The sequence below is a fragment of the Schistocerca piceifrons genome, chromosome X (assembly GCF_021461385.2).
Source record: "Schistocerca piceifrons isolate TAMUIC-IGC-003096 chromosome X, iqSchPice1.1, whole genome shotgun sequence".
Classification (NCBI taxonomy): domain Eukaryota; kingdom Metazoa; phylum Arthropoda; class Insecta; order Orthoptera; family Acrididae; genus Schistocerca; species Schistocerca piceifrons.
Genome location: NC_060149.1, coordinates 539,236,255 through 539,263,524, shown reverse-complemented (window position 1 = coordinate 539,263,524; position 27,270 = coordinate 539,236,255). Strand labels below are relative to the sequence as shown.

At 38.3% G+C, this 27,270-nt stretch overlaps 1 protein-coding gene across 2 annotated transcripts in view; it reads left to right on the top strand.

Annotated features, from left to right (window-relative positions):
- The window catches only part of LOC124721201 (uncharacterized protein DDB_G0271670-like), a 193,652-nt gene extending 166,632 nt beyond the window's left edge, over nt 1–27,020 (top strand). For both annotated transcript variants that reach the window (XM_047246047.1, XM_047246048.1), the window contains exons 8-9: nt 20,164–20,981; nt 25,769–27,020. In XM_047246047.1, the coding sequence (XP_047102003.1) occupies nt 20,164–20,794 (631 nt within the window). In that variant the 3' untranslated portion in view covers nt 20,795–20,981; nt 25,769–27,020. The remainder of the gene's footprint in view (nt 1–20,163; nt 20,982–25,768) is intronic.
- The last annotated feature ends 250 nt before the right edge of the window (nt 27,021–27,270 follow it).

The window sequence follows — 27,270 nt, the reverse complement described above, 5'->3', positions numbered from 1 at the left end:
AGAACAAATGATGTGAGTGATGCAAATTAAAAGAACACAGTGAGAGCGAGTTAGCACTGCTCAACTTGTATGTAGGCGCAAGTTGCTGGTAAATGCCGTGACGGGGACCATGCTGTGTGCACACCACCTACAAGTGGCCTCAAGTGGCCCACCCACACTGAGCAAACTGAGCATTGTGCTGTTGGAACAATTTACAGCATCTGCCTCTTACAAATTTGTGGTTCATTCTATTACATTTTTGGTGGCTGTAGATGCCGGTGTTGTTGACGATGGATGCATTTCAGATATTATGATTTTCTATCACTGATGCAATTCGCCTTGTATCTGATCAGGTACTATATTATCAATTGGAAACACTGTGTGAGGAGTTTCCAGACTTGTTTTCAGAAGATATATGGTGTGATATGAATTATTCTCCTCATATTTTGTTGAAATCCGTGGTTCAGCTTTGTTTTTGTCATGCGTATCCTATGCCTGTCACCCTGAAAGATCAAGTGAAAGCAGAATTGGACAGACTTCAATCTCTAGGGGCGGTGCAACCTGTTATGCCTAATGGATGGTCGAGTGGCTGTAGTCTGGAAGCGGTTGGGGAAACTTCACCTCTGTGGCAACTTCAGTACTACTGTCAATGCGCAGTTGATTGTGGATATGTATCCTCTCCCATGCCAGGAGGAACTGTTGGTGAAAATATGGGATGGCCAGGACTTTTTTAACATTGATTTGTCTGATGTACGTTTGCAGGTTTCAGTGGATGAAGAGTTTCAGCGAGTTCTGGTTTTGAATACTCATTTTGGTCTCTTACAATATTTGGGTTGTCTTATTCGTGTGGCTAGCTCCCCAGCTATTTTCCAACTATTTTTAGAGCCAACTGACTAATCCTGTCCTCAGTTGCATTAATTATCTGGACGATATTGTTGTCATGGGCTCCTCCACGGCCAATCACTTGAAAAATTTGTGCACTTTGTTTTCTGTCTTGCAGTCCACATGCTTATGGTGTAACCTCATGAAATCTGTTTTTCAACTTTCTATTGCCTATCTGTTGTTTGAGGTCTCGCGTGATGGAGTTTGCCCTCTGCCAGACCAGATCTCCACTGATACATCTATGCCTCACCCCTTGTCCATGAAGAAGCTTCAGGCCTTCCTATGGAAGATAGCCTACTGCCATAAGATCATGCTGGGGATGGGCACACTGGCCCCACGTATTGCATGGATTGTTACACAAGAATGTACCTTTTTGTTGGAGCCCGGATTGCATATGTGCTTTTCAAATCTTGAAATCCAAACTGTTCTTGCCCCCTTGTGTAGCTACATTCTCTCCAGACCAGCACATAGTTTTGGTGACTGATGCCTCACAATATGGCTCGGCACAGTCCTAATGCACGGATATGATGATGGCTCTTAAATATCAGTTGCTTTCGCCTCTAAATCTCTCACTCTGGCCCAGCAGCTTTACTCTCAAATGGAAAAAGAGGCTCTTGCTATAGTCTATGCTCTCCAGAAATTTCGTGTTTTTTTTTGTATGGCTCGAAGTATCACCTTATTACTGACCATAAACACTTGGTTTCCTTGTTTAACCCCCACACTTCCTTGCCTGACACGGCAGCACACTGGCTACAGTGCTGGGCACTGTTCTTGTCTCACTACAATTACAAAATCCATTTTTGAACTACATCTAAACATGTCAATGTGGATGCCTTATGCCACTTTCCTGATGGCCCTGATCCTCACTTTGATCACAAAGAATTGTTTTGCTTCCATCTTGATAGTGAAATGCAGGTCATGGTTAAGGTTTCCCAGTTGTGAGCTTGCACATAGCAGCTGCTGTTGCCACAGGCCCGGTTCTCCACCAGGTGATTCGGTTGTCCAACAGGCCAGATAAACTGCCAGGCTGGGCTTCAGAACCCCTGCACAACTATTTTTCCTTATGGTATTGCCTCTCTGTTTTGACGGTGTTTTGCTGTTAGCCATGGAAGACTCCTCTCCCAGAATAGTCATTCCCATCCTCTTACGGCACGAGACTCTATGCCTTCTCCACCAGGGTCATTGGGGAGTTTCATGCACTAAACTGTTAGCTAGAGGACATGTTTTTTTGTCAGAGATTGATGGTGAAATTGTCCATTTTGTCATGGCTTGTGAGCAATGTGCTGACAACAGGCAGCTCCCAGGACACCTCTGTCCCCCTGGTCTGCTCCATGCCAGCTATGGGAACTCATCCATGTAGACTTTGCAGGTCCCTTCTTGACTTCCTATTGGCCATTCACTGTGGATGCATTTTCCCAGTTCCCTTACATTCTCCATCATGTGTCAATGTTAGCTGAGATCACAGTTCATATGCTTTTAAGGATTTTTTCTATTGAGTGGCTGCCTTGTACCTTAGTTTCTGATAATGGGGGCCATTCTGATAATGGGGGCCAGTTAGTTTCTTACACCTCTCAACTGATTTGTTCCTGTCATGTTATGGCTCTGCCATTACACCCTCAGTCAAAAGGCGAGGCAGAATGACTAGTGTGTATGCTCAAGTCCCAAATGAAAAAGTTAGTTGTGGATTCTATGCCGGCCAACGCCCTTCTCCATTTTCTGAGCACTTATTGCTTCACACTTATGGGATAGCTGAGCCTGGTCGAGTTGCTTCACGGCCAGCAGGCATGCACGCTCCTCCACCTTCTGCAGCCTGCACTGCACCTGTCGTGGTCAGGTTCATCAGGCCGTTTTGTGCCGGGATCACTGGTGTGGCCTGAGGGTTTGGTCGCCGGTCCGAGTGGATACTGGCCATTGTTGTCTGCCTCAACGGATGCCATCTTTGTGTTTGATCAGTTGTGCCTTCACTTGCCAATGGAAGCTACTGGTTCACAGGTGTGTCTCCTGTCATCACAGCCTGCCCCGCATCCCTCCGCCTTGAGCCTGTTGTCTCCTGCTGTGGAGACACCCCTGTCCCATTGGCTGCCTCCTCCACGTGTGGCGCCCTGGGTTTCCAGCCTCCCGACGCTGGGTGCCTGTCTGTCTCTGGCCTTGGGTCTGTTGTCACAGCCTGCTGTTCCAGTTGAGCCACCTCCACTGCCCCCTCACCATTATCATCTCAGCCATCATTGCCGGTGGGTCCACCCCTGTCTCCTCCGCACTGGGACCTGCCTGTTGATGATGACGCAGAGATGGCGATTGCACCCTCCTTCCCTGAGTTGTCATCAGGCGCTGCACCGGCCCATCGCTCTTGGGAATGCCAATGTCTCAGCATGTTCCCGCCCTATGCTGCCTGGCACATTGTCCCGTCCCTGCTGTCAGCACCAGCCACCACTGCTCCGGATCCAATGGATGTGTCTCTCATTGGGCTGCTGGCATCTTCTCCATTGCCTGGGCGCCTTCTTCGCACAAGGAAGAGGTATGCTGTATACTGCTATTAGTACATGTAGCGAGTGTGATTGCACCAAGCGTAGTGTCACCACACGTGTGTCCTTAAACCAGCCACCACATTTTTATTCCATACTTGTCAAGTTTGTTCTTTATGGCGACACAGGCAGGAGGCCTTGCCTGCAGCTATTGAGTGTGCAGGTTGCGGTCGTCTGCAAGTTGTGGCTTACTTTGGCTCCTTTGATGCTTGTCACATGGGTTCTGAGGCCATTCTCAGTTCATACAGGCAGCTGTCGGAAGTGGTGAATGCTGCTGCCTCACACATGGGGTGCAAGCAGAGCTCACAATATGCAGCTTTGTTGCCAGAGTTAATTGGGATCCTTTGGTTTGGAACCAAGAGCAGGGTCCCAACCAAAGGCTTCGTCAACTCTGTGACGGTCTTAGCTGCAGATTTCTGGACCTGTGTTATCAGGTGGGGAATTCTAAAGACTCCGCTTGAGAGGTCAGGAATGCACTACACAAAGGAAGCAGCTACTAGGGTAGCAGAGTTATTGTGGAGTGCACATGGGGTTTTCCAGACTATGTGGTAGTCTGAGATACTCTGATGAGCACTCGCCATGCGACGCACAGATAGCAAAATCAGACTGCATTCAGAGCAAAGAAACTTCGATTCTCAAAATTTTATCAATAAATTGTAGAAGTATTTGTAATGAAGTTCCTGAATTTACTGCCCTCCAAGAAATTTGTGTCACTCAAATTATTCTTGAGACCGAGGGCTGGCTGAAGCCCAAAGTAGAAAGCTCTGAAATATTTAGCAGTTCATGGAATATGTATAGGAAAGACAGATTAGATGGCATAGGAGGGGAGTGTTCATTGCATTTGACAAAAACATTCTCTCTATTGATGTTGAAATTGAGTGTGACAGTCAAGTTACCTGGTCACATATAACATGTCTAGGTGATATCATCTTCATTGTTCAATGTTTTTACCAGCCATCCGATCCTGTTGTGACAGCTTTGGAGCCACTCAAAGAGAGTGTACTGTGAGTAGCATGGAAATATCCAGCTCATGCAATATTAGTCCGAGGCGACTTTAACATATTGAGTATAGACTGGGATGTCTAAGATTCACTGTACAGTCAGACAGTCTTGTGAAGTACTTTTGAATGTCTTCCGAAAATTTTCCTGAGCAGCTAGTTCAGCAGCTCACACACAATGGAAATATATTAGGCCTTGTAGCTACAAGCATTCCTAACCTTATGGACATGATTGGTATGAGAAACAGGGAAGAGTGACTGTAATGTCGTCACAGCTGCTATGGTAACTAAAGGTAATAAATCAGTTAAGAAGGTTAGGAGAGTATTTCTGCTGGAAAGAGCAGATAAGCAGTTGTTAACATCCCACTTAGAAAATGAATTGACATCATTTAGTTCCAGTATGATGAACAGAGTGGAATTATGAGCACAGTTGAAATGGATTGTAAATTGAGCTGTTGAGAAATATATCCTGAGTAAGTTGATTAAAGATGGAAAAGACCCACCATAGTTTAATAGTTCAAAACAGAACGCACAAATGACAACAGGCTAAAGTTTGTAGAGATTTGTGCGTCTGTAAAAAGATTGATGCACAAAGCGTACAATTACCACCACCGTCATACGTTAGCAAAAGATCTTCTCGAGAACCCGAGAAAATTATGATCCTATTTAAAATCACTAAGCAACTCTAACACTTCTATCCAGTCACTTGTTGACCAATCTGGTGAGGCAGTAGAAGATAGCAAAAGGAAAGCTCAAGTTTTAAATTTCACATTTAAGAAATCATTCCTGCAGAAGAATTGTACAGGCATACCATTGTTTGACCATCACACAGACTCCCATTTGGATAGTAATAGACATAAAGGAAAAACTGAAAGAATTGGGAGGCAAAAAAAAGTTTCCAGATTCGGATGGAATCCCAATTTTGTTTTGCTCTACATCATTGGCCCCTGACTTAGTTTGCATTTATTGCTAGTCTCTCATCCAGTGTGAAGTCCCAAGTGACTAGAAAAAAAGTGCAGCTGACTCCTGTATATAAGAAAGATAAAAGAGAGGACCAAAAAATTACAGGCCAGTATCCTTAACATTGGTTTGCTGCAGAATTCTTGAACATATTCTGAGTTGAAATATAATAAATTTACATGAGGCCGAAAAACTTCTGTCCACAAATAAGCATGGTTTTAGAAAGGATTGCTCGTGTGAAACTCATCTTGCCCTTTTCTCATATGATATACTGTGAACTATGGATGAAAGACAACAGGCAGATTCCATATTCCTAGATTTCCAAAAACCATTTGATACCATGCGCCACTGCTGATGTTAATGAAGGTACGAGCATACGGAATATGTTCCCAGATATGCGAGTTGCTCAAAGGCTTCTTAAGCAACAGAATCCAGTACACTGTCCTTGGCGGCGAGTTTTCATCAGAGATAAGGACATTGTCAGGAGAGTCCCAGAGAAGTATGATAGGACTGCTGTTGTTTTCTGTAAACATAAATGATCTGGTGGACAGGGTGAGCAGCAAGCTGCAGATGTTTGCTGATGATGATGTGGTGTACAGGAAGGTTTCATCGTTGAGTGACTGTAGGAGGATACAAGATGACTTAGACCAAATTTCTGGTTGGTGCGATAAATGGCAGCTAATTCTAAATGTAGAAAATTGTAAGTTGAAGCAGATGAGTAGGAAAAACAAACCCTTAATATTCGAATAAAGCATTAGCAGTGTGCTGCTTGACAAGAGTCACATTCATTAAATATCTATCATTGAAGTTTCAATGTGATATGAATTGGAATGAACATGTAAAGACTAGTAGGGAAGGTGAACGGTTGATGCTGGTTTATTGGGAGAATTTTGGGAAAGTTTGATTTATCTGTAAAGGAGACCACATAAAGGCATTTAGGACACCAGTACTACCCATTATTGAGTTCTGCTAGAGTCTTTGGGGTCTGCACCAAGTTAGATTAAAGGAAGACATTGAAGCAATTTGGAGGCGGGCTCCTAGATTTATTACCATTAGATTTGAACAGAATGCAGAGATACTTCAGTAACTCAAATGGGAATCCTTGGAGGAAAGGCAATGTACTTTTCGAGGAACACTATTGGAAAAATTTAGAGAACAGGTATTTGAAGTTGACTGCGGAATGATTCTACTACTGCCAGTACAAATTTCACGCAAGGACCACGAAGATAAGATATGAGATATTAGGGCTCAAATGGAGGCACATAGTCATTTTTCCCTTGCTCTGTTTGCGAGTGAAACAGGAAAGGAAATGACTAGTAGTGGTACAGGGTACACTCCACAGTGCACCATATGGTGGCTTGCAGAGTATGTATGTGTGGAAAATACTACTCATCCACGAAATCCACACATGCCTTTGTCGTTGGTGAAGTTTTCATATGAGTAAAATGACTTTTTAAATTCATCTAATATGTGATAAAAAGGCTTGATTTTTATGGTTGTTATCATGCTGAGGCTAATCCCTGGGAGTATAGGTAGAATTATCATTCAAATGTAAATTTGAAGATATTGGGCTTGAACCAGTTTCAGCTATTTTCAGACCCTGGGAAAGGGACTGAGAGAAAACTTTTGGAGTTTTTTGGTTTCTTCATGAAATATATGTAAATAATTATGATGAAAAACAAATACGTTTCATGAAGTTTTGCACCTACCCACAAATACCAGATACTGTGTGACTTCAGTTTGGATCCTGCGTTTCTCCCTCTGATCTAGAATCATTCAGTTTCCCTCAAGAGTTTCCAAAATTTCACTCAACAAACATAACATATTTGCAGCAGAATTACAGCCATTGTAAGGAAACAATTACTCAGTTAGTTCCAACAACAGCTCTTATATTCCCAACTGATTCTAGAGACTGACAGCAGAGGACAGCACCTATCAAGAGTCAGGTAGTTAGACATTCATACCTTGTTATCCTACAAAAGCAACCTAGTTTTCAAGTGATAGGCAACCTGCGCATCATGAAACATTGTGGCTCAAGTATACTCTGGTACGATCGTTTGAACACCAATTTTGTGGCTGAAGTTGTGCTTGGGGTCGGTCGCCAAAGTGTATACAACTTTGTATCTTGATGTTAAACAGAGATTTCCTCTTTATGTATTTTATATACAAGAGCATTTGATAATGGGGCTTTAGTCTCAATACTAGTCATGACAAAATAAGTAAATAAAGAAATGTAGGCATAGAAGTTTTATTTCCTGAAGTTTGTTCGCACATAACAAAAAAAAGTAAGGATTCAGTTTTTAATGTTGCAATAAATAAAGAACTTTTGTACACTTCTGACTACTAATAAGCCTTATTAACCATTTGAACAATTACAGTTTTTTTAGAAAATAATGAAGTTTCCTGTTTTGTTTAGCAATAGTCCGAATTGCTTTTTTCCATGTTCTAAACACAATTGTACCTGTCTTTGTGGAGTTTGAGTTCTACAAAGTATTTGGGGATGATAAGCATGTATCACAAATTCAATCTTTCATATTCTCTCTCACTGTAGGATACTATTAATATAAAATTTCTCTGGTATGTTACTAAATGAAATGTGGTGGCCTGATGGCCACATCAATCGCCTGATGGCCATCATCAATGGCCCTCCTCTGTCGAGACATCATTTGGGAAAATAGCACACTAATAAAAAAAAGTTAGGAAAAATTTAATCCAAGATATGCCTGACCACTACTGAACATCACTCTTGTTGGCACTGCATCAACAGCTGTGTTATTTGTGGAACATCTTCTAGCAACTTTGTCAGTGCATGTTAAAACACTGTCCTTTGGTGATGCCATAAGATTAAATTATGAACTGAGTATGAACAGTTACTTTTATGTATATCATAGAGAGAAGCCTCAATAAGCTACAGACTACTGATGAGAATGTAACAGACAGATTAGAAAGTGAGTTGAGTAGAAAAAGAAAATTCTTGCTGCTAGGCAGCAGTTATGAGAGGGATATAGGCAATAGCTGCAGGAGAAACTAAGATCAAGTTACAAGGTCATGAGTATCATAAGCCCATGTGCCTTGGCCAGGTAGCAGAGGATAATGAGGCACTGGTTAGGGATTTGAGTAAAGAAAACCCAGTATTAACAGTAGGGGGAGGAGACAACATCCTGCCCAGTAGTACAGAATACAGCATTGTGAGTGACCTGGATAAGTTACAGGACACAATGTAACACAAATTGCAGCTTTGTTGCAGTTCTGCAGTGATATGATCAACCCTGGATGAGCAGTCCATCGGGCATATGATCCCTGGATGTTTTTACTATTATTATTATTATTATTATTATTATTATTATTATTTATTTTATGGCCTTCATTGGACCACTCTAGTCAAAAATACAAAGTTGTAAACAAGTTGTTACACAGGGATACAATTTGTCTCAACAATAACTTAATATGATATTTAGGTAATATAATTATTAGAATCTATTCTTATATGAAAGGTGTTTTGCTCTTCTGTCTGCCCAATATTTCTTCATTCTTTCAAATATTTTCTTTCTTTCTTCATCTGAGACCACTCTTCCTGTACTACTTTTATTGGTTTTCATTTGTAGTCTGGTTTGTGGGTCCTGCAGTATTCTGGTTTTCTCTGTCTTGTTTTTTAGACCATCTACTGTGATTTAGAGTTCTTTTATCTCTTCCTTAATTTCTGTGATCCATTTAATGTTGCTCTTGCTATTTCACAATTTTTGTATTATTTTTTTACTAATTTTTTTTTCTGGGCTTCTCATCAGATGTCCAAAGAATGAGATGTGTTTCTTCCTGATCGTGCTCATGACTGGTTCTATTTTCTTATATACTGTTTCATTTGATGCTATTCTCCAATGTCCATTTATTTTATACTGTTTATTTATACATGTCCTAATTATTCTTCTTTCTGTTTTTAGTATTCTGTCAATTGCTGCTGTATTAGTTGTTTTGAAGATAGTTTCAGCTGCATACATTATTTCTGGTTGTGTAACTGTTTTATAGTGTTTTAATTTTGCATCTATAGATAGGCTTTTTTTGTTGTATGTAGTTTTGGTAATGTAATTTGCGTAGTTCAGTTTTTTTTTTTTTAATTCTATTCTGCCATGATGGCTTCTCATTTAGATTGTATGTTATTATTTTGCCTAAATATTTAAATTTATCAACAATTTTGATTTCCTGTTCTCCTATTGTAATTTTGTTTGCAAGTGGTGGATCAGTTAGCATAATCTCCGTTTTTGTCAAATGATATTCTAAGGCCTACTTTCTCTGCTATTTCTTGTAGTGATTTCACTTGTTGCCTGGCTTCTTGAACGGTGTTGGCTAGGAGAGCAAGATCATCAGCGAATCCCAAGCTTTTTAAGTTATCATCATCTTTTGCACTTCTAATTCATATCATCTTTGGATTGTCCTTGTACCATTCTCTCATTATGTATTCCAGTGCACAGTTGAACAGTAATGGTGATAGGCAGTCACTTTGTTTTAAGCCTGTTTTTATGAGGAATGGTTCCAAAATTTCTCCTCTAAACTTCACTTTTGATTTGGTGTTGGTTAGAGTGAGTTGTATTATTTTAATTAGTTTTGGATGGAGTCCTAGATTTCTTAAAATTTTTAATACTGAAGGTCTGTGGAGACAGTCAACTTAAAATCTACAAATGTTATTGCCAGAGGTTTGTTCCATTTCTTGTAGTATGCCATAATCAATTTTAAACTAATTATCTGCTCTGCACAGCTTCTCCATGGTCTGAAACCTCCCTGATATTCCCCTAATTCCTGTTCTAATTGCTCCTTGCTGGATGAATTCGTAACTAAAACTAGGAACTGATCAGGTTGCTGCTGACTTCGAGTTGCCTCCCATCGATGCTGTGCCATTGCTGCAATTTGGATGTTGGGATACACAGGAGTGGGAAAGTTAGATTACATGAAAATATAAATGGTTCATAATGGGGAGAGGGGCAGCAGTATCATTACAAATGGTAGAATTCTTGTGATACAGGTGAGAGAGATTAGCTCTTTAAATCTAAATAATGTAGCAGGCTATTTCCGAAGTGAAAATTTGGAGAAATGAGGAGTTGCTGTGTATGTTAAAAATAACATCAAGTCATATCCCTTTGGAACCAGTAAGTAGTCTCTGCATATAACAACAGTTGAATACCTGTGTTTGCGAATTGTCGCTACTGGGAAAGTAATTTCTAATAGTTACAGCATATAGATCTCTATTGGGCAAGTTCAAAATATTTTTAGAAAGAAATTAGTCATTATTATGTCACCTAGCAAGCAAAAGAAAACAATTGACAGTCTGGTGGAGATTTTATTACTAATTTTCTAAAAGATTTTGATAAAAGAAATGATTTGGAACTATTGCTTATTGCATATAACCTGCATTACATTGTTCATTCTCCCACAAGAATTACACAGGGAAGTGGTGTACTAACACTCAGTGTATCTGTATGTGGACATGTATTCAATTGCATAAATGTTTAGCCAGTAGTTGATGACCTCTCTTGTCATTATGCTCAGCTAGCCATACTTACTAACTTACATGATTACAAGGAAGTGGTATCATGGGGAAGAGCTAGAGTAATTATTGAACTAAGATTACAAGAAGCTGACTGGAGGGATGTGTATCGTGACGGTCACAAATTCCAAATTAAATGTATGTGTAGATAGAGTTCTATCAATTTTTAACAGTTGCTTTCGCGTGAAAACAATAAAGTATGGTACTGATAAGACACAGCAAATGCCTTTAATAACAAGAGCAGGTAAGATTATATGTGCAAGGAAAAGGAAATTATATGAAATGGTTAGGACAAGCAGAAGTGAGACTAATTTCATATTACGAGAAATACTGTGATGTCTTAAAGAAAGGCTTAAAAATCAAAATACCTCTGTATAATGTCTAAAATGTAAACAGTAAAGGAATGTGAGGACTTCGTTACTGAAGAAAAAGACACAATAATAATGTATGGCATTCTGGTAGCCAAAGTATTTAATAACCACTTCCTTGAAATGACTCAGAAGATTGGCATGGAGAGTTAAATGGATAAAGCAGTAGAACACATGCAAGAAGCAATGCCATATGCTTATAAGCAAATCACAATTACACCATGCTCTGCCAAAGTAATTAAGAATATAATGAATTCCCTCAAAAGCAAAAACTCTTGCAAGCTTGATAATATCTCAAATAATTTACTAATATCCCAATATTATCCATCTTAAGAATTGAATATAATAGTTGTGAAGATTATCATTATTGATTTTTGCATACAACACACAAATGTGAGGAATGTTATTCATAGCTATGTGCTTCAAGCATTGTGCTTCCGTCATCTGGCTATCTATGTTCAGCCCTTCATACACACAATGTATAAAGCTGTTTAAAGAGTGTGTGTGTGTGTGTGTGTGTGTGTGTGTGTGTGTGTGTGTGTGTGTGTGAGAGAGAGAGAGAGAGAGAGAGAGAGAGAGAGAGAGAGAGAGAGAAGGGTTGAAGGCACATGCCATATGGTAAGAGCTTGACTCTCAAAATGAATAGCTGTGGTAACAGTCGTCACATTTGTGTGTTTTATACTCTATAATGAAACTACTAATATCCTATTCTCCGCATATATGCGACGTATTCAGGCACATATGCAACACATTATTAATAGATATTAAGTCACAAACTGTCTGTGATTGTACTTCTAGGTTAGATGTGCATTTCATTAATAATATTCCATCTTTGATCAAAATATTTTTATTTTCTAAACTGTGCACTACATTTTGGAGCTATAACTTCATTTTCAGGGGCTGTATAGACAAATGGACATTGCATCAGATTCAGTTTTTCACTCAACAGTGACAGGATGATACAGTTCATAGTTTTGTGAGGAAACTGGCCCAGGCTGGATTAATGAGAGAAATGAAAGTTTTGTAACATAAAATCTATAGCTGACCACATAAAATTAATCTTCTGCATTGGAGAAAAACTTTCACATTTGCACTTACATTTTGAACACTTTAGCATGTTTGTGACAGTATTATATGACTTACATAGATTAGCGAAATAACATTAAAAATTACTTAAAGGAATGAAAGTTAACATGTTTTGTTTTAATATAGTGGGAAAGTTTTGGTAGAATGTAAATAATTTAGGATTAAAGGAGACCACTGACCAAGTAGTAGACGCATAGAGTCATCGACAGGCACACACAAAAGAGAAAGAAAATCCTGTATTGAGGTGTTGTACAAGTACACACATGCTTACTTATACTGTAATTCAACAAAGGATTTATTCAGAAAGCTAGCAAGTTTTCTTTCTCTTTCATTTGTTCCTGTCAATGACTCAATGCTTCTCGTTTTCAGTGAGTGATCTTCTTTACTCCTAAATTATTTACATTGTCTTTTTTCTTCTTCTGCATTCTTACATATTCAGCACAAGACTTGACGTGCTTATTTGTATACAGTGTGACTCAAAATGTTAGTTCCAACTTAGTGCTTCTGTTTCTAATTTTATTTTTGAGATTGTAACATAGTAATAATATCAAATTATTTAGATTTCTTCATAAAAATTGAATGAAAAAAACCTACTGCAAAATGTTAGCGAGTATAGTACAGTATAGTATAATATGGGAGGCAGTGGAGGGGAGGGAGGGGGGGTGGGGGGGGGGAGAGAGAGAGAGAGAGAGAGAGAGAGAGAGAGAGAGAGAGAGAGAGAGAGAGAGACTAGGGTAAGTGGAACGAGATGGAGATGAGAGAGTTTATTTACACTATCTGATCAAAATCATCCAGAAACGTGCTAGTGGACAATACTGTGGCATGTGACTACCATTTGCCTTTATGATGGCTTGAACTCTGCTGGGTACACATTCAGTTATGTGTCTCAATGTCTTTGGATGTATTGCAGCCCATTCCCCCTCAAGAGCCAAAACCAGAGAAGGTAGTGATGTTGAATGCTGGTATCTGAAGAAAAGTAGACATTCTAATTTATCCCAAAGGTGTTTCATTCTGTTCAGGTCAGGGCCCTGGGCAGGCCAGTCCATTTCAGGAATATTAGTGTCAACAAAAAAATGCTGCTTTATGACAGTGTGCATTGTCATACCAACACAATCAGTCATTGTCTCCGAACTCTTCCTCTTCTGTACACAGTACACAAATACACAATGCTGTAAAATGTGTTCGTAACCTACCACTGTTAGCATTTTCTTAAACACAATGAGGGAACCACATCTTAACCATGAAAAGCACCACCTCCTCCGTACTTCACTGCAGGTGAACTGTTGCAAGCTTTCCCTAAAATTTTCAATTTTTAAATCATTAATTGAATGCACTACTTTGGAGGACTGTTTTGCATTACTGTATAGAGCTATGTCATATACTATAATTAGCTGTGCACCATGAACAGACAGACCATTCTTAACAGGAAAAGTTTTTATTTGATTAAATTTATCTTGGTCTATAATAACATTATCGATCAGTGTGCTGCTTTCCTGTACCACCTGAGTAGGAAAATCAATAACTGACATCAAATTGAAAGGACCAAGTAGTACTTCAAGGTCAAGCTTTCTGTCAGACTCTTTCAGAAAATCTACATTGAAATCCCTACAAACAATAATTTGCTTCCCTCTGACAGATAGCACAACAAAGAATCCAGGTTTTTCAAAAGTAGCTGAAAATTTCCCAATGTGGACTTACACACAGCTACAATTGTGAAAGTAACATTATTTAGTTTTAAGTTCAGATGCACATGCTTGTACATGTTGTGGTGTCACCGCCAGACACCACACTTGCTAGGTGGTAGCTTTAAATCGGCTGCGGTCCATTAGTACATGTCGGACCCGCGTGTCGCCACTTTCAGTGATAGCAGACCGAGCGCCACCACACGGCAGGTCTAGAGAGACGTACTAGCACTCGCCCCAGTTGTACGGACGACGTAGCTAGCGATGCACACTGACGAAGCCTCGCTCATTTGCAGAGCAGATAGTTAGAATAGCCTTCAGCTAAGTCAATGGCTACGACCTAGCAAGGCGCCATTAGTAACATTGCATGTATCTATGGAGTCTCACTTATATCGTCAATAGCGATGTACCACAAGGATGGATTAAAGTTAAGTATTCCAGTAGCTACGTACTTTTCTTTATAGCATTCATTACGTATCCTGTTACAGACCTATCTCTTGCCTGCGTGAGCTAAGCACGTGCCTTTCGGCTTCCTCGCATTGTGTCTCTCTCTCCATAGTGTGTCTACTTGCATGTGCTGAAAGCTTATATCCACCTACATTTACTTTTCCCATATCTGTGACAGTAAGCCTGGATGTGGTTTTTAAGCAGCTTCTCACATAGCAGTGTGTGAATATTTTGCTGGTAGTAAATTCACACTGCAGTTACACAATTCACAAACATTTAGAAAAATGTTTGCTCACGTAGGATGGACCTGATCAGCCAAAATGGTCACATAATCATTGGCAGTAATACAACCTTGCAGAGTAACGAATGTGTCCATAGAAAACCATGATAAGGGTGCCCAAATCATCACTGGACCCCTGCTATGTTTCACTCTTGGAAATTCCCTGCTTATGGAGCTCCTTTCATGTTTTGGTGCTGACTGGGTTCACGCACACGACATTCACTTCTGAAGCAACGTTTGCAGCTGTCGTATGCTTATTTTCCATCACAATTATCTTCAGTGACCATCTGTCTGCACTCACAATTGTCCATGTTGTGACTTAGCAGATGTTTTTCTGCTTTCCCTGTGTGTGGTATAAATCTTTGATAATGTGCATCTTAAAACACCAAACACTTCGCCTCCCTTGGTTATGAAAGCACATACCATTTGAGCACCAACACTTGGCACACGTTCAAATTCACTTAGCACCATCATAATGCACTCATAGCTACACAGAACACTGTTCTTCTTTCATAATGAGTACATTGCATAGGTGCCATTTGTGGTCAAATACAGCAGTTCAACCTGCAGACTTGGCTAGCATTTGCATTTATGTTCAAGTGTGTTTCTCATGGTGTTCCCATATGTTTGTCCAACTCCCGTATAGTACCATCCCTGATACATTTGTTGAGATATGTGACCAGTGCTAAATGTGACCGGAGAGGGCCTTTCATCAGTTTTGACCCATTTCTGATATATCTGTTTATTTGGAGATCAAAGTAGTTTAGCCACATGTAGAGTCATAATATTTCAGCACCAGAGATGTTTGACAATTGGCGATATAGATATATATCTGTTGTTCAGCTACTGTCCTTAATAATGGAAGTTACTGATGGTGTCTTTCAGCCTTGTGTGCAACCCATAAAAAATACAACAGTGGCAAATTTGAGTGAATACTCAGTACAGAATCTAATTGAAATGTTTTGAGGGCAGTGACTTTTCATCTGTTTCAAGTCAAAGTCAGTCCCACTATAATCACCCACCCAGTCTTTCTAATATTACAATAATTTTAACTGGTTGATATTTGTGCAAGGACCAAAGCTAGTTGAAATCAGCTCCACTTTACGAGTATCCAGTACTGTGGGTGTGTGCAATTTCAAACAAATGAAATTAATAGTTGGAAATTATACAGTCTTGCTATTAAAACACACACACACACACACACACACACACACACACACACACACACACACACACACACACACACACACAGATATTGCTGGCAGGTCGATAGACACACAAACAAACAAACATACACACAAAATTCAAGCTTTCTCAACAAACGGTTGCTTCATCAGGAAAGAGGGAAGGAGAGAGAAAGACGAAAGGATGTGGGTTTTAAGGGATTAGAATGACTCCTTACCCTCTCCCTTAAAACCCACATCCTTTCGTCTTTCCCTCTCCTTCCCTCTTTCCTGATGAAGCTACTGTGGGTTGCGAAAGCTTGAATTTTGTGTGTGTGTTTGTGTTTGTTAGTGTCTCTATCAACATACCAACGCTTTCGTTTGGTAAGTTACATCATCTTTGTTTTTAGATATATTTTTCCCACGTGGAATGTTTCCCTCTATTATAGCGTATACCTGTCCCTTTTTCCCCCTAAGGTAAGTCTTTCTGCTCCCGGGATTGGAATGACTCCTTATGACTGGTGTAACTATTACTTGGCTGTATATAACTTCAGTAACAGCAGAAATTATATTTGTCATAATCTTTTTAACCTAAGTAATTTATGGTAATGTACAACCCTAATAATATCTCTTTTACACTTCACAATATCCAAAGCGAATGACCAAGTACCTCATTTGCTTGCAAAGCTGTCTGCAGTATGTAACATTTACTAATACTTAACTTTAAAATTACTATGGTTAGTTCCAAGTCTCTCTCGAAATTAACAATCACTCATTGTTCCCTTAATACTGCAGGCATGTAATATAGCATAATGAGGATGCAAAGAAGCAGGCCTAAATAATATGAAGATCAAATGTTTTATCTACTGAACAAAACATAAAACATTAATAACTCTTCTTTTTTGATCACTTCTGAGTTCACTCAATATCTGCTTCATGACAAGAACCTGCAACAGTTTTACATTTTGCAAAGTGAGTGATAGAGGTATATTTTGTATTCAGAAACACTATCTCTACATTTGAAGTTAACCAAAAACTTTTACTCATGCCATGCATACAAGAACAATTTCTGAAATGCAGAATTGTCTAACAACTAGTTTGTATTGTCGTAATGACAGAAGCACTCCTCATTTTAAGCTTCCACATATTTGTCACAAATGTTCACTCTATACATTTCACACAATAACTAAAATTACGTGGCACAATACCTGAACTTGTGACGTGAGCCCATTCTAGTCTCTCTCTCTCTCTCTCTCTCTCTCTCTCTCTCTCTCTCTCTCTCTCTCTCTCTCTCTCCCCCCTCCCTCCCTCCCTCCCTCCCTCCCCCTCTCCCTCCTTCCCCCCCTCTCCCTCCTTCCCCCCACACTCCCCCTCTCCCCTCCTTCCCCCCTCTCTCACTCCCTTCCCTTCTCCTTTACAGTGTAGCTATTACTTTTCTTCCATGAATCACATTTAGTAGAAACACTTTAATGTTGGCAGGTGAACTGGAAATATTTTCAGTTATTTCTTGACAGATAATGTAACATAGTTGTATGCACTGTAACAGTATTTAGCACTTTTACTTTTGTTAACAAACTTTAAAGTGAGAGTATAAAATATATACAAAAATCATAGTATGAAAAAAGTCCTTTTTGCCAATTGGTCCACTACAGGTAATTTCTTCCACTTGGGAATGTAGTAGTAGCAGCAGCAGCAGCAGCAGCTTTATGGATATGGGACATGTCAAAGTATTTACAAATTTAGATCAATTTAAAATAAGCTAATTTGTATACACATATATTTACAGACTTCTAGTTATAGACAATCATTAGATTTATTCCTGGTATACAATACATTTTTAACAAATACTTATTAAATAATGTAATGCCACACTGTTCACTCATATCTCACTATCAGTCACTGCATAATTTGCTATCCTGAAAAACTGAGTCAGCATCCCTCCATAATGAGTGAGATGTTGAGCTCAGAAAGAGGAAGAAGTGTTAGTTTTGTGCTATGCATAGCATGGGGGTAAGTATTTCTAGAAAGGAAAAAAGAAGGGGGAAAAAAAACCTAAAGTGAAGGTGTTACGTGGAATATTGGATATTTTGTAATCATTATTATTATTATTATTATTATTATTATTATTATTTATTTGTATAACATTTTTTATCAAATAATTGTACCTCACATACGATTGTTCTTCCGAGACTGTAGGCAACTTTTTTACCAGTACTTTTGCGAACTCCTGTTACTTTAATTACATTGCTTGGTTGGATTCTTCATGTATAACTCCTTTCAATTTATTTTCAATAAAGATATTCACGTCTAGTATTCTATTTTCCATTCATTCTATTTCCCATTCATTCTATTTCCCATTCATGTCATCTAATAAAACTTCTTCTTCATGCAGTTATATGGTAGACTATCTGGAATAATCTCACATCAAATCCAAAGTTCTTACTTCTCTGTTAGTGTTGCTGATTCCCACCAGTAAAACTGCGTGTTTGTGGCTATTTATGCCTGTTATTAACTTTATGTAGAATGATGATGATGTCTTGGCCCAGGGTCCAGATAAAGGTTTAGGATTTTAGTTGGCACCCAAGATACTAAACCCTTCATCTGGTTCAGGTTCATTGATGATACCATCTTGATCTGAACCCTGGGTGAAGAGACAGTCTTCCTTCCACCACAACCTCAACACATTATCTTCCGTCTGCTTCACCTGCTCTTCCTCAGATCACTGCGCCCCCTTCCTTAATGTCTACCTCCACCTCCAGAACGGCTCCATAAAACCTCTGCTGCTCCCATCAAGTCCATCACCCATCGACAGTACCTCCGATTTGAGAGTTGCCATTCCTTCCACACAAAAAAGTTTCTTCCATACAGTCTTGCCAACCATGGAGGGTGAGTATGCAGTGATGAAAAACTCCTTACTCAGTACACTGAAGGTATTCAGTTGAATTCTAATGAGATGGAATGGTAAAACATTTGTGTTTTCAATATAAAGAATGCCCTTCTTGCTTCAAACATTCAAAATCCTTCAAAATTTGTGTTTCAAATTTACAGAGTCTCAGAAACTGTAAAATTCATTAATGCCTCATAGGATCGGTGCTGGACTTTCCAGTTACAGTTATCACTGTAAATCCACAGTTTGCCTGATTAATACCAAATACAAGTGAATTCAGTTTATAAAAAACACATTTATATTTTATGTTCTTTTTTTCTGCAGCATTGTAAGGGGGCAGTCAAATGAAAACAAGACAGATGGAAGAAAGTAAGTAAACTGTTTATTATTTCAAAAGTAATTGCCATAATCATTAAAACATATATGCCAGTGATAGACAAGATGCTCAATGCCTTCATGGAAAAGTGTTCATAGTTGCCTACAGAACCAAGAGGTACTCGGGCATTAACCTTGTCATCCGAAACAAATCAACAGCCACAAATATCTTTCTTCAGTGCTCGAAAACTATGGAAATCACATGGGGAAAGATCAGGACTGTATGGAGGACGTATAAGGACTTCCCAATGAAACCTTTGCAGAGTAATCGAAACAACATGCCAACAAAATGACCGCCCCCATGTTGCCAAAGTTGTTTCTAGTATGCTGCAGATATTTCACTGTGAATCCCCTACACATCCCCATACTGTCCCAATCTCTACTCATGCAATTTCCATATTTTTGGAACCCTGAAGAAAGACATTTATAGCTATCTATTTGCTTCGGAATGTGCATACCTGGGCACAATCATGGTTGTGTAGGCAACTGTAAACATTTTTCCATGAAGGTATTGGCCAGCCTGTTCCATTTTGAAATAATAAACAGTTAAATTACTTTTTTCTTCATATGTCTCACTTTTATTTGACTGCTACTTATATTACAGGGAGTTTGCAGAAACCCTACAATGCACAAAGCACCATGTTGTCAGTTTCCTTTTAATGGAGATTGTGGAATGTAATGTGCTAAAATAGGAACGGAACTCACATTGTGAATTGCAACAACAGTAACAATAAAAATTTATATTTCAGAAATTTGACTACTTTTAAATCCTAGCTTGGTCATCCTGGTTTAGTTTTTCAGTACTTCAGAGAGGAGCAATTATAAACAAACTTTTAAAACTGAAGGGTGAAGACGAGAGAAGACAGGGTAAAAATTGCTTCTGTAAACAATTTTAGTCACTTGGTTACATATAACAACAATTTTCTCCAGTAATTAATTGTTTCATTGTTATGAAATTACTAAACTGCTTTTTGTGACATTAGTTTTTTACTTTCCAGAAAATCACCAAATAAACCCGGTAACAGTAATGGGAATAGAGGCCGAAACAGTGGTAAGAGGAGACAGAGCAATGACAGTAATAATAATAGTAAAATCTGCAGTAATAATTATCAAAACAGCAGTGGTTCGGCCAGTGGCAGTGGTAGCAGCAGTGGTGCAAGCAGCAGTGGTACGAGCATTGGTGGCAGTACTACCAGCACCAGCGCTAGCAGCAGTGGCACCAGCACAAGTGGCACCAGCTGCAGCAGCAGCAGCAGCAGCAGCAGCAGCAGTAGCAGTGGCGCTAGCAGCAGTGGCAGTGGCAGCAGTGGCGGTGCCAGCAGCAGCAGTAGCAGCAGCAGCATCACCAGCAGCATCACCAGCAGCAGCAGCCTCACCAGCAGTAGCAGCAGCAGCTGTGGTGCCAACAGTGGCAGCAACGTAAATAGGAGTACTGCCGTGAGCAGTGGAAGAAACAACAGGGGCAGAAACAGCAGGGGCGGAAGCAGTAACAGCAATGGTAACAGCAATCCAAATAACACTAACACCAGCTCCAACAGCAGTCGCAGCAGTAACCATCACCGCAATAGGAATGTTTTGCAGCACCAGTCCATTGTCATCAGCAACTCGTCTTATTCGTCAAGAGTTTGAGGCAGTTGAACTTCTTTATCAAAATTATCAGTATTTCTATTGGATATCTTCCAGTCAGTCACACTCACGGTCAGAAAACTGTAATCTACAAAGATTGAAACTGAGGAATGGTCTCGTGTAATATCAGTGACTACAGCCACTTTATCTGCACACATGATTTTACAAAGGATTTCAGGACTGCGATCAGGTAAATTTTATGAAATACCTGTTTTGCAACTGAAGAAACACAAATAATACCAACTGCTGAAATATAGTGACAGTCTATTCGGCCCAGCCTGCTGAAATTTCAAGAGCCATTCCTGTGGCTACAGACCTGCTGAAACAAAAATGTTTATCGAGATCTGAGCATTCGCTACAAAAGTAACACATGATACGTATTAATCCTGAACTAGTTTTTCAAATAAATGTGCTGACTGTTGAAATACATTTGCTGTAATTATTAGCAATGTTTAAACAGCACAGTACAGATTTTTTCCATTGGTTCCATTGTTTGGGGGGACTCTTCAGAGGACTTGCCGCAACTGATGAAAGTTGGTGATAGTTGTGGCTTGTTGAACTGTTACAGAATCTTTTGGATTTTAATCCACTACATCCACTGTATCATACTACAGTGCATAATCACAGTTTTGTTTAATTTTACTGTTACAGTGATACTCATTGTTCCGAAGTGTCAGGGATTAATTTCCTTGGCTAGTACCTCTTGCTAGAAGTTCATATTTGCAGTGCACCTGCCCTGTGAATGCAACTCAAGCAGCCTTTTCCATGACATGTCTCTTTACTGTGCTCATTCCTTTTGCACATTTTTTGCATTGCCTAATCCTGGGCTAATTCAGCTTTTTTTAACCTTTGAACTTGAGTTTTTCCCTTATATATATGCTGCTGTTCACATCAAAACAAGTAGCGGTTATGTAACCATAAACAGAATATGTCAATCTAAAATTGGAAGATAACTTATATATTGAAAGAAAAATTACATGGAGACAATGGTTGGCCAGTGCTTACCTTCAAAAGACGAAAATTTCAAATACTTATTGGGAGTCTGAGTGGCCTGACCCTTCTGTTCAACACCAAGCAAAAGGACACAGTGATAAGAAACTGATACCACATTCAGGAGGACAGTGGTTCAAATCTCTGTTTAGCTGTCCTGATTTAAGATTTCTTTGGTGCCCCTAAACTGCTTAAGGTAAGTGTTTGGATGGCTCCTTTGGAAATGACGTGTCTGATTCCCTTCCCTAACATTTCCCAATCTGAGCTTATGCTCCATCTCTAATGACCTTTCCATGGATCGGAAGTTAAACCACCTAATCTTCCTTCTTCTTTTCCAACCTTTCCCAAACTATCCCTCTGTCATACCTGAGGAAGGAACTACAGGTTCCAAAAGCTGGGTATAATTTTTCCTACTTTTAAGTGGTGTGTGTGGGAATTTTGCTTCCTGAAGGTAAGTACCGGCAATCCATCTCAGCTCCTTATAAGCTAACCTATGAGACACCATTCATCTGTGTTTTATTTCTAGAGAGTTTTCTTCATAATTATTCTGTGACCTGGCTGATTTTCAACATTAATGGGGGCTGTAAATACAGACTTTAATACAAACATTCATGCATATCACTGAACAAGAAATAAGTAATGCATTGTTTGTTCATGTCAGAAAAAATTCATTATATAGAAAGCAGTGAAAAATATTGTTACTATAGAGTAATTGTATCTTCAGTTTTCAAATATTTGGAGTGCCATACTTTTAGGTCTGGCAGTAATTGCATTCTTATAACATTTAGTTATTTATGAATAAAAATTTCAGAGAATCTTAGTTTGTTATTACATATTGTCCCATGATACTGAGATAACAAGAGTATTGCTTTTGTTGTTCAGTGGTCACTGAAAAAATTTAATTCTCCACTCCTACCTAGCTCAGGATCAGATTGATGACGAAAAGTTGATACTGCTTTTAAGACATTTTAAAAGTATGTTATAAAATGAGTTACTATAGGTCATCTTATGCACAGAAGACAAGAATACTTGAAAGAGAATTCATAAGCAATACCAGAACATTGCTCTGTTTTTGTTTCTCTTTCAGGTTTAATCAGACTTGCTTGTAGTCAGTCATGTTATACATGTCCCTAAATGTTCTCTACATTTACTATTTTATTAATTCAAGCAGTTCTTAAAATTTTGTTCTTCTTTGGGTAGAAAGGTATAAGTATAATTCCCACAATTTCAAAAGATGCACTTACATCCTTCTGCCTGATCATTTTTTATATTTTTGCATGTTAACCCCAAATCAAAAAAATATTTCCGGGTTAAAGTATTCAAAATAGGTTTATATGTTTTGGTGAGCTAAAGTCACCACTATTGCTTGCAAGAGTGTCATAGATCACATTTGTCCATATTTCTAGACTTTTACCTTTCTGCCTTGAGAAAAGCAAATTACTGTAGGCTGCTGGAGGGGCTATTATGGTTTCCTTACTTCATACATGCCTCTTCTGTTTAGTTTCCTACTTTTTTGTGAAGCAGTCAGTAATAGATGATTTAAGTGCACAAGCATTTTTCTCTGTTTGATCCTGCACACCCGCCTCTCCCTCCCACCTAGGTGCTTCTGTTTTGTTCCTGTGTATTTATTTCCTTCAGTATTTATTTTTAAAGAAGCCCAAGAATATTGCATTATAATGTCTTCTGGGAAGCAGAGTTTTTTCAAATACAGGTTTAAGCTCTGAATTTAATGTCTTAAATTTTTTTGAAAAACTAATAGGATTTTTGGATTGACATTCAATATTGTAAAAGTTGTATAATTTTTGGCTGTTTATTAAATGTGTATTCTTCCAATTTTGTTATCAGCAGTTGATACATCAGATAATTTGTAGCACAAAATGTAACATGCACTTCACACAATTTGACACAGACTTGAAAGCCATACATTTGTATATCATTAAAGTTATTTTACTACAAATATCAGAATTCTTTTGGATATATTATGGAAAACATCTAAATATCCTAGAATAGGCTACATCGCAAAATCAGTACCAGCTAATTCGAATGGTTTCTAATAATTTTGATACAATTTCCTAATCTTTCTTTCCACTTGACACATCCTGTACTTCATAATTGTTTCTCTTATTCCATTCTGTACCTTTTTTTCCGATCTTGCACTGATAGTGTGCCAATTTTTAACGCTTTCAAACTCAAGTTTTCACAACTGTTACTTCCTGGCATCTCTTTTCTAAGAAGTCTTCTGAATCCAAGAATGTATTTGCTAGTGGCACTCTCAGGTGTTGTGTCAGTATGTGTCACTGAAACTTTGCCATTTTTGTTGGGAAACCTGAATGTGATCTTGAGGTAATGATATGAGTGGGAAAAGTGTGTTAATTGACATAGTGAAATATGATTGTGCATGTGCCAAGCAATGACTTGTGGCTGTGGCACTCTGAGAACAAAACATTATTGACTGGAAATGAAAATTAAACCATCTGCTGAAACTGGAAGGGTGCTGAGCAGAAGTTTCATCAGATGTTGAAGAGTCTAGTGATGACATCCAACACAATGCTTGACGGCCTGAGCAAAATTTATAATGCTCAGAAAGTCTTAAAGACCATGTGAGGTATGTATTGGGACAGGAGAAAAATGAAGCAAAAATGACTTGTGTACTGCTTACTTTCTAGCAATAAGCCAGATTTTCTCCGTCAAATGTTCTGCATTTGTGGCAGAATTGTGAAAGAGCGTCATTTGAAGGCTGTTCTACAGTATTCACTATTTCCATTGGTTGCATCAGTAGACATTCATTTTTGTTAAAGGTGCTGACTTAATTACTTTCCTCATATCTGACAGCTTCATAGAAAATGAAAAAGATACTATTATCGATAAAAATTGCACTGTGTTGTATCTTTACCTTTTTTTTTTTTATTTAAAAGAATTTATGTATCTGAAGTAGTCTTTTGTTAATCAGTACTCTCATTAGTTGACCAAAATGTTCATCTGTTCAGCCTTGCACTATATAAATTGAAGAATTTTTTTTGAATCCATACTGCATCCACACCTATAACGCTTCAGCGTGAACTACCATATCTCACTGTAAGTCATGCTGTAAGCTCATATTCCAATGAACTATTGTTATCCGTGAATGTGTATTCCATCTCATTTATTTGTCTCACATGTTGCTTCATTTTGTAAATCCGATAAGTACCTTAGTCATTAAACCTTAAAAAACATTTTAACACTATACAATGGTTTCTGCACACAATTCAAATGTTAATGGCCATACAAAAAATAAATTTTGTTTAAATGTATACTGTCTCATGATTGTGCCAGTTTCTGCTATCAAATTATTGTGGAAAACCATATTGAAGTGAACTAAAGTTGTCCATGCTACACATTTCATCAACTAATTGGATAAGATCAGGTCACATAGTTTTGGCTAATAGCAAACTAGTTGATTTTTACTTACTGATCTCATATTGTCCTTGGTTTCCTGAAAATCCAACTTCTGTAATTTTTGTCCTGTTCTCCCTCTAGCATCCACTTCTCCATAGTGTAGGATTTCTGCACACCATTGTTAATCCAAGGAACTAAGAATTCTTTGATGTTTGTCCTGTGTGATTCTATAACTCTTTTGCCTAACATGAATGTAGTATTCTTAAATTTCTGTATGGATCCCATACATTTTTCTTTGTGATTAAAGATGGTATTTGACATAGGTTGGTGAACAGTAATTTTTTTTTAAAAGAAGCTTGTGATGATATAAGACAAACTACTATTCAGACACTTTCTTAACTACTATTCAGACACTTTCTTGTACACAAACTAGCTTAGCTGTGAACGAACCTGAATGGTTAGGCTTAATAAAGACATCTCAACTGGGAATGATTTCTCTCTTTATGAAAGATGATATTACTATTATTTTGATGTTGTCTTCATTTTACATGTCAGCAATAGTTAAAAATTATTTCATTTCTTATGTTCATATTTTTTGTTTCTTTTAAAAAGGGTGATGTTGATTAAAGGCAGCAACAGATGAGTGAAGGATGATTTTAGAACACTGGATTTGACCTGTTCACTATATGTGCATTGTCAGTATTGCAGCTGTGTGTATGGGACACCAAACAACCTACAGCAAGTAGTGTCTTGTCCCCCACAGCCACCTTTCACAGCTAGAGCAAGTTGCTTTGTGTGTCCTCAAGTCAGTGGAACAAATATTTAAATGAACATAATGTGTCCCTTGTGTCCTATACATGACATAATCACGTAATGGGAAATCAAATGATGCATGTGCGGTGTGCAACCTGACACCTTGTAAGTCAGTTGCAGTGGGAGTATCATTGTCAGTGCCATTGACATGCATAACTTTGTTTGTAGAAGTACATCCAGTACACCATACAGTGCAACTGTGAACATTGTTTGCTAGTTTACATGTGATTAAAATGATATATACAAAATTGTGTGTATTGAGACTGATACCATTAAATGTTTCCCATAAGTGTTATGTAGCTAAATTATTTTTTCCAGTAACTGAAACTGTGTTGTATTCAACAGTTCATTTTATTTCATACATCCATTTTTTTTTAGTTCTGAGGGCAACAGCTTAGTTGGTTCTAAGCAATTATAAATTCTTTTACATTAAGAAGAGCCCATTCATTTTCTTTTGATTATACAGCAAAAGTATTTTTAAAAAGTATACTTTGAGCTGTATATGTTGTTGTTACATTTGTGAATACACGTGTTTAGCTTTGTGGCAAATGTATGATGTTTATTCGGAACTACTGCTAATAAATATTTAATGCATGTAGATAAATATGTTTTCGCAGTTGTTGTGGCTAAACGTACAACAGTTTCAATGAATCAGTGGGTCTGTACTCAGAAACTTCTATGTTATCAGTTACCATTCCATATCCTCTAAAATGTTGAAATTTGTGTCTTTTACTGTATTGATGTTCATTGATGTGTCTCTTACATGTAATTGGTGTTAGTTCCATACTATGCTATGCAGAATGTTGATGATTGTTAACACAAAAGTCATTGGCAGCACAGATTCTGTGAGAATTAACAGTTTATAGTTATAACTACCACTAAGAGTTTGACATAGCTTTTTTTTTTTTCAATGATCTTGTGCTGTCTGTCTTTTGTTGAAGAACAGAACTTGATGGCAGACTGTGGAATTATTCTGATTTGCTTGTGATGGAGTACTGTCTATTTCTGCTGTTAAAAGGAAGTGAAATATACAGACTTTTCTGAAATGTAATTGTGTTTTATTTAGGACCTAAAATAACAGGTGTTGATGGGTAAAGGAAATATACTTAGGAATTTTAACACTGTAGAAAGAAAGTACAGGGTGTGATACCAGAACTTCCTTATTTTGGAGGGAAAAAAAAAGAAACAGACGGTATTAGAAGTATCAATTTAATTCTCTTCCCATTATATTGAAGTAAATTTAAAGATTTATTCCATGAATTTGGTTAGTTGAATTTGGAAGATGTGGTCCACTTTGTTCA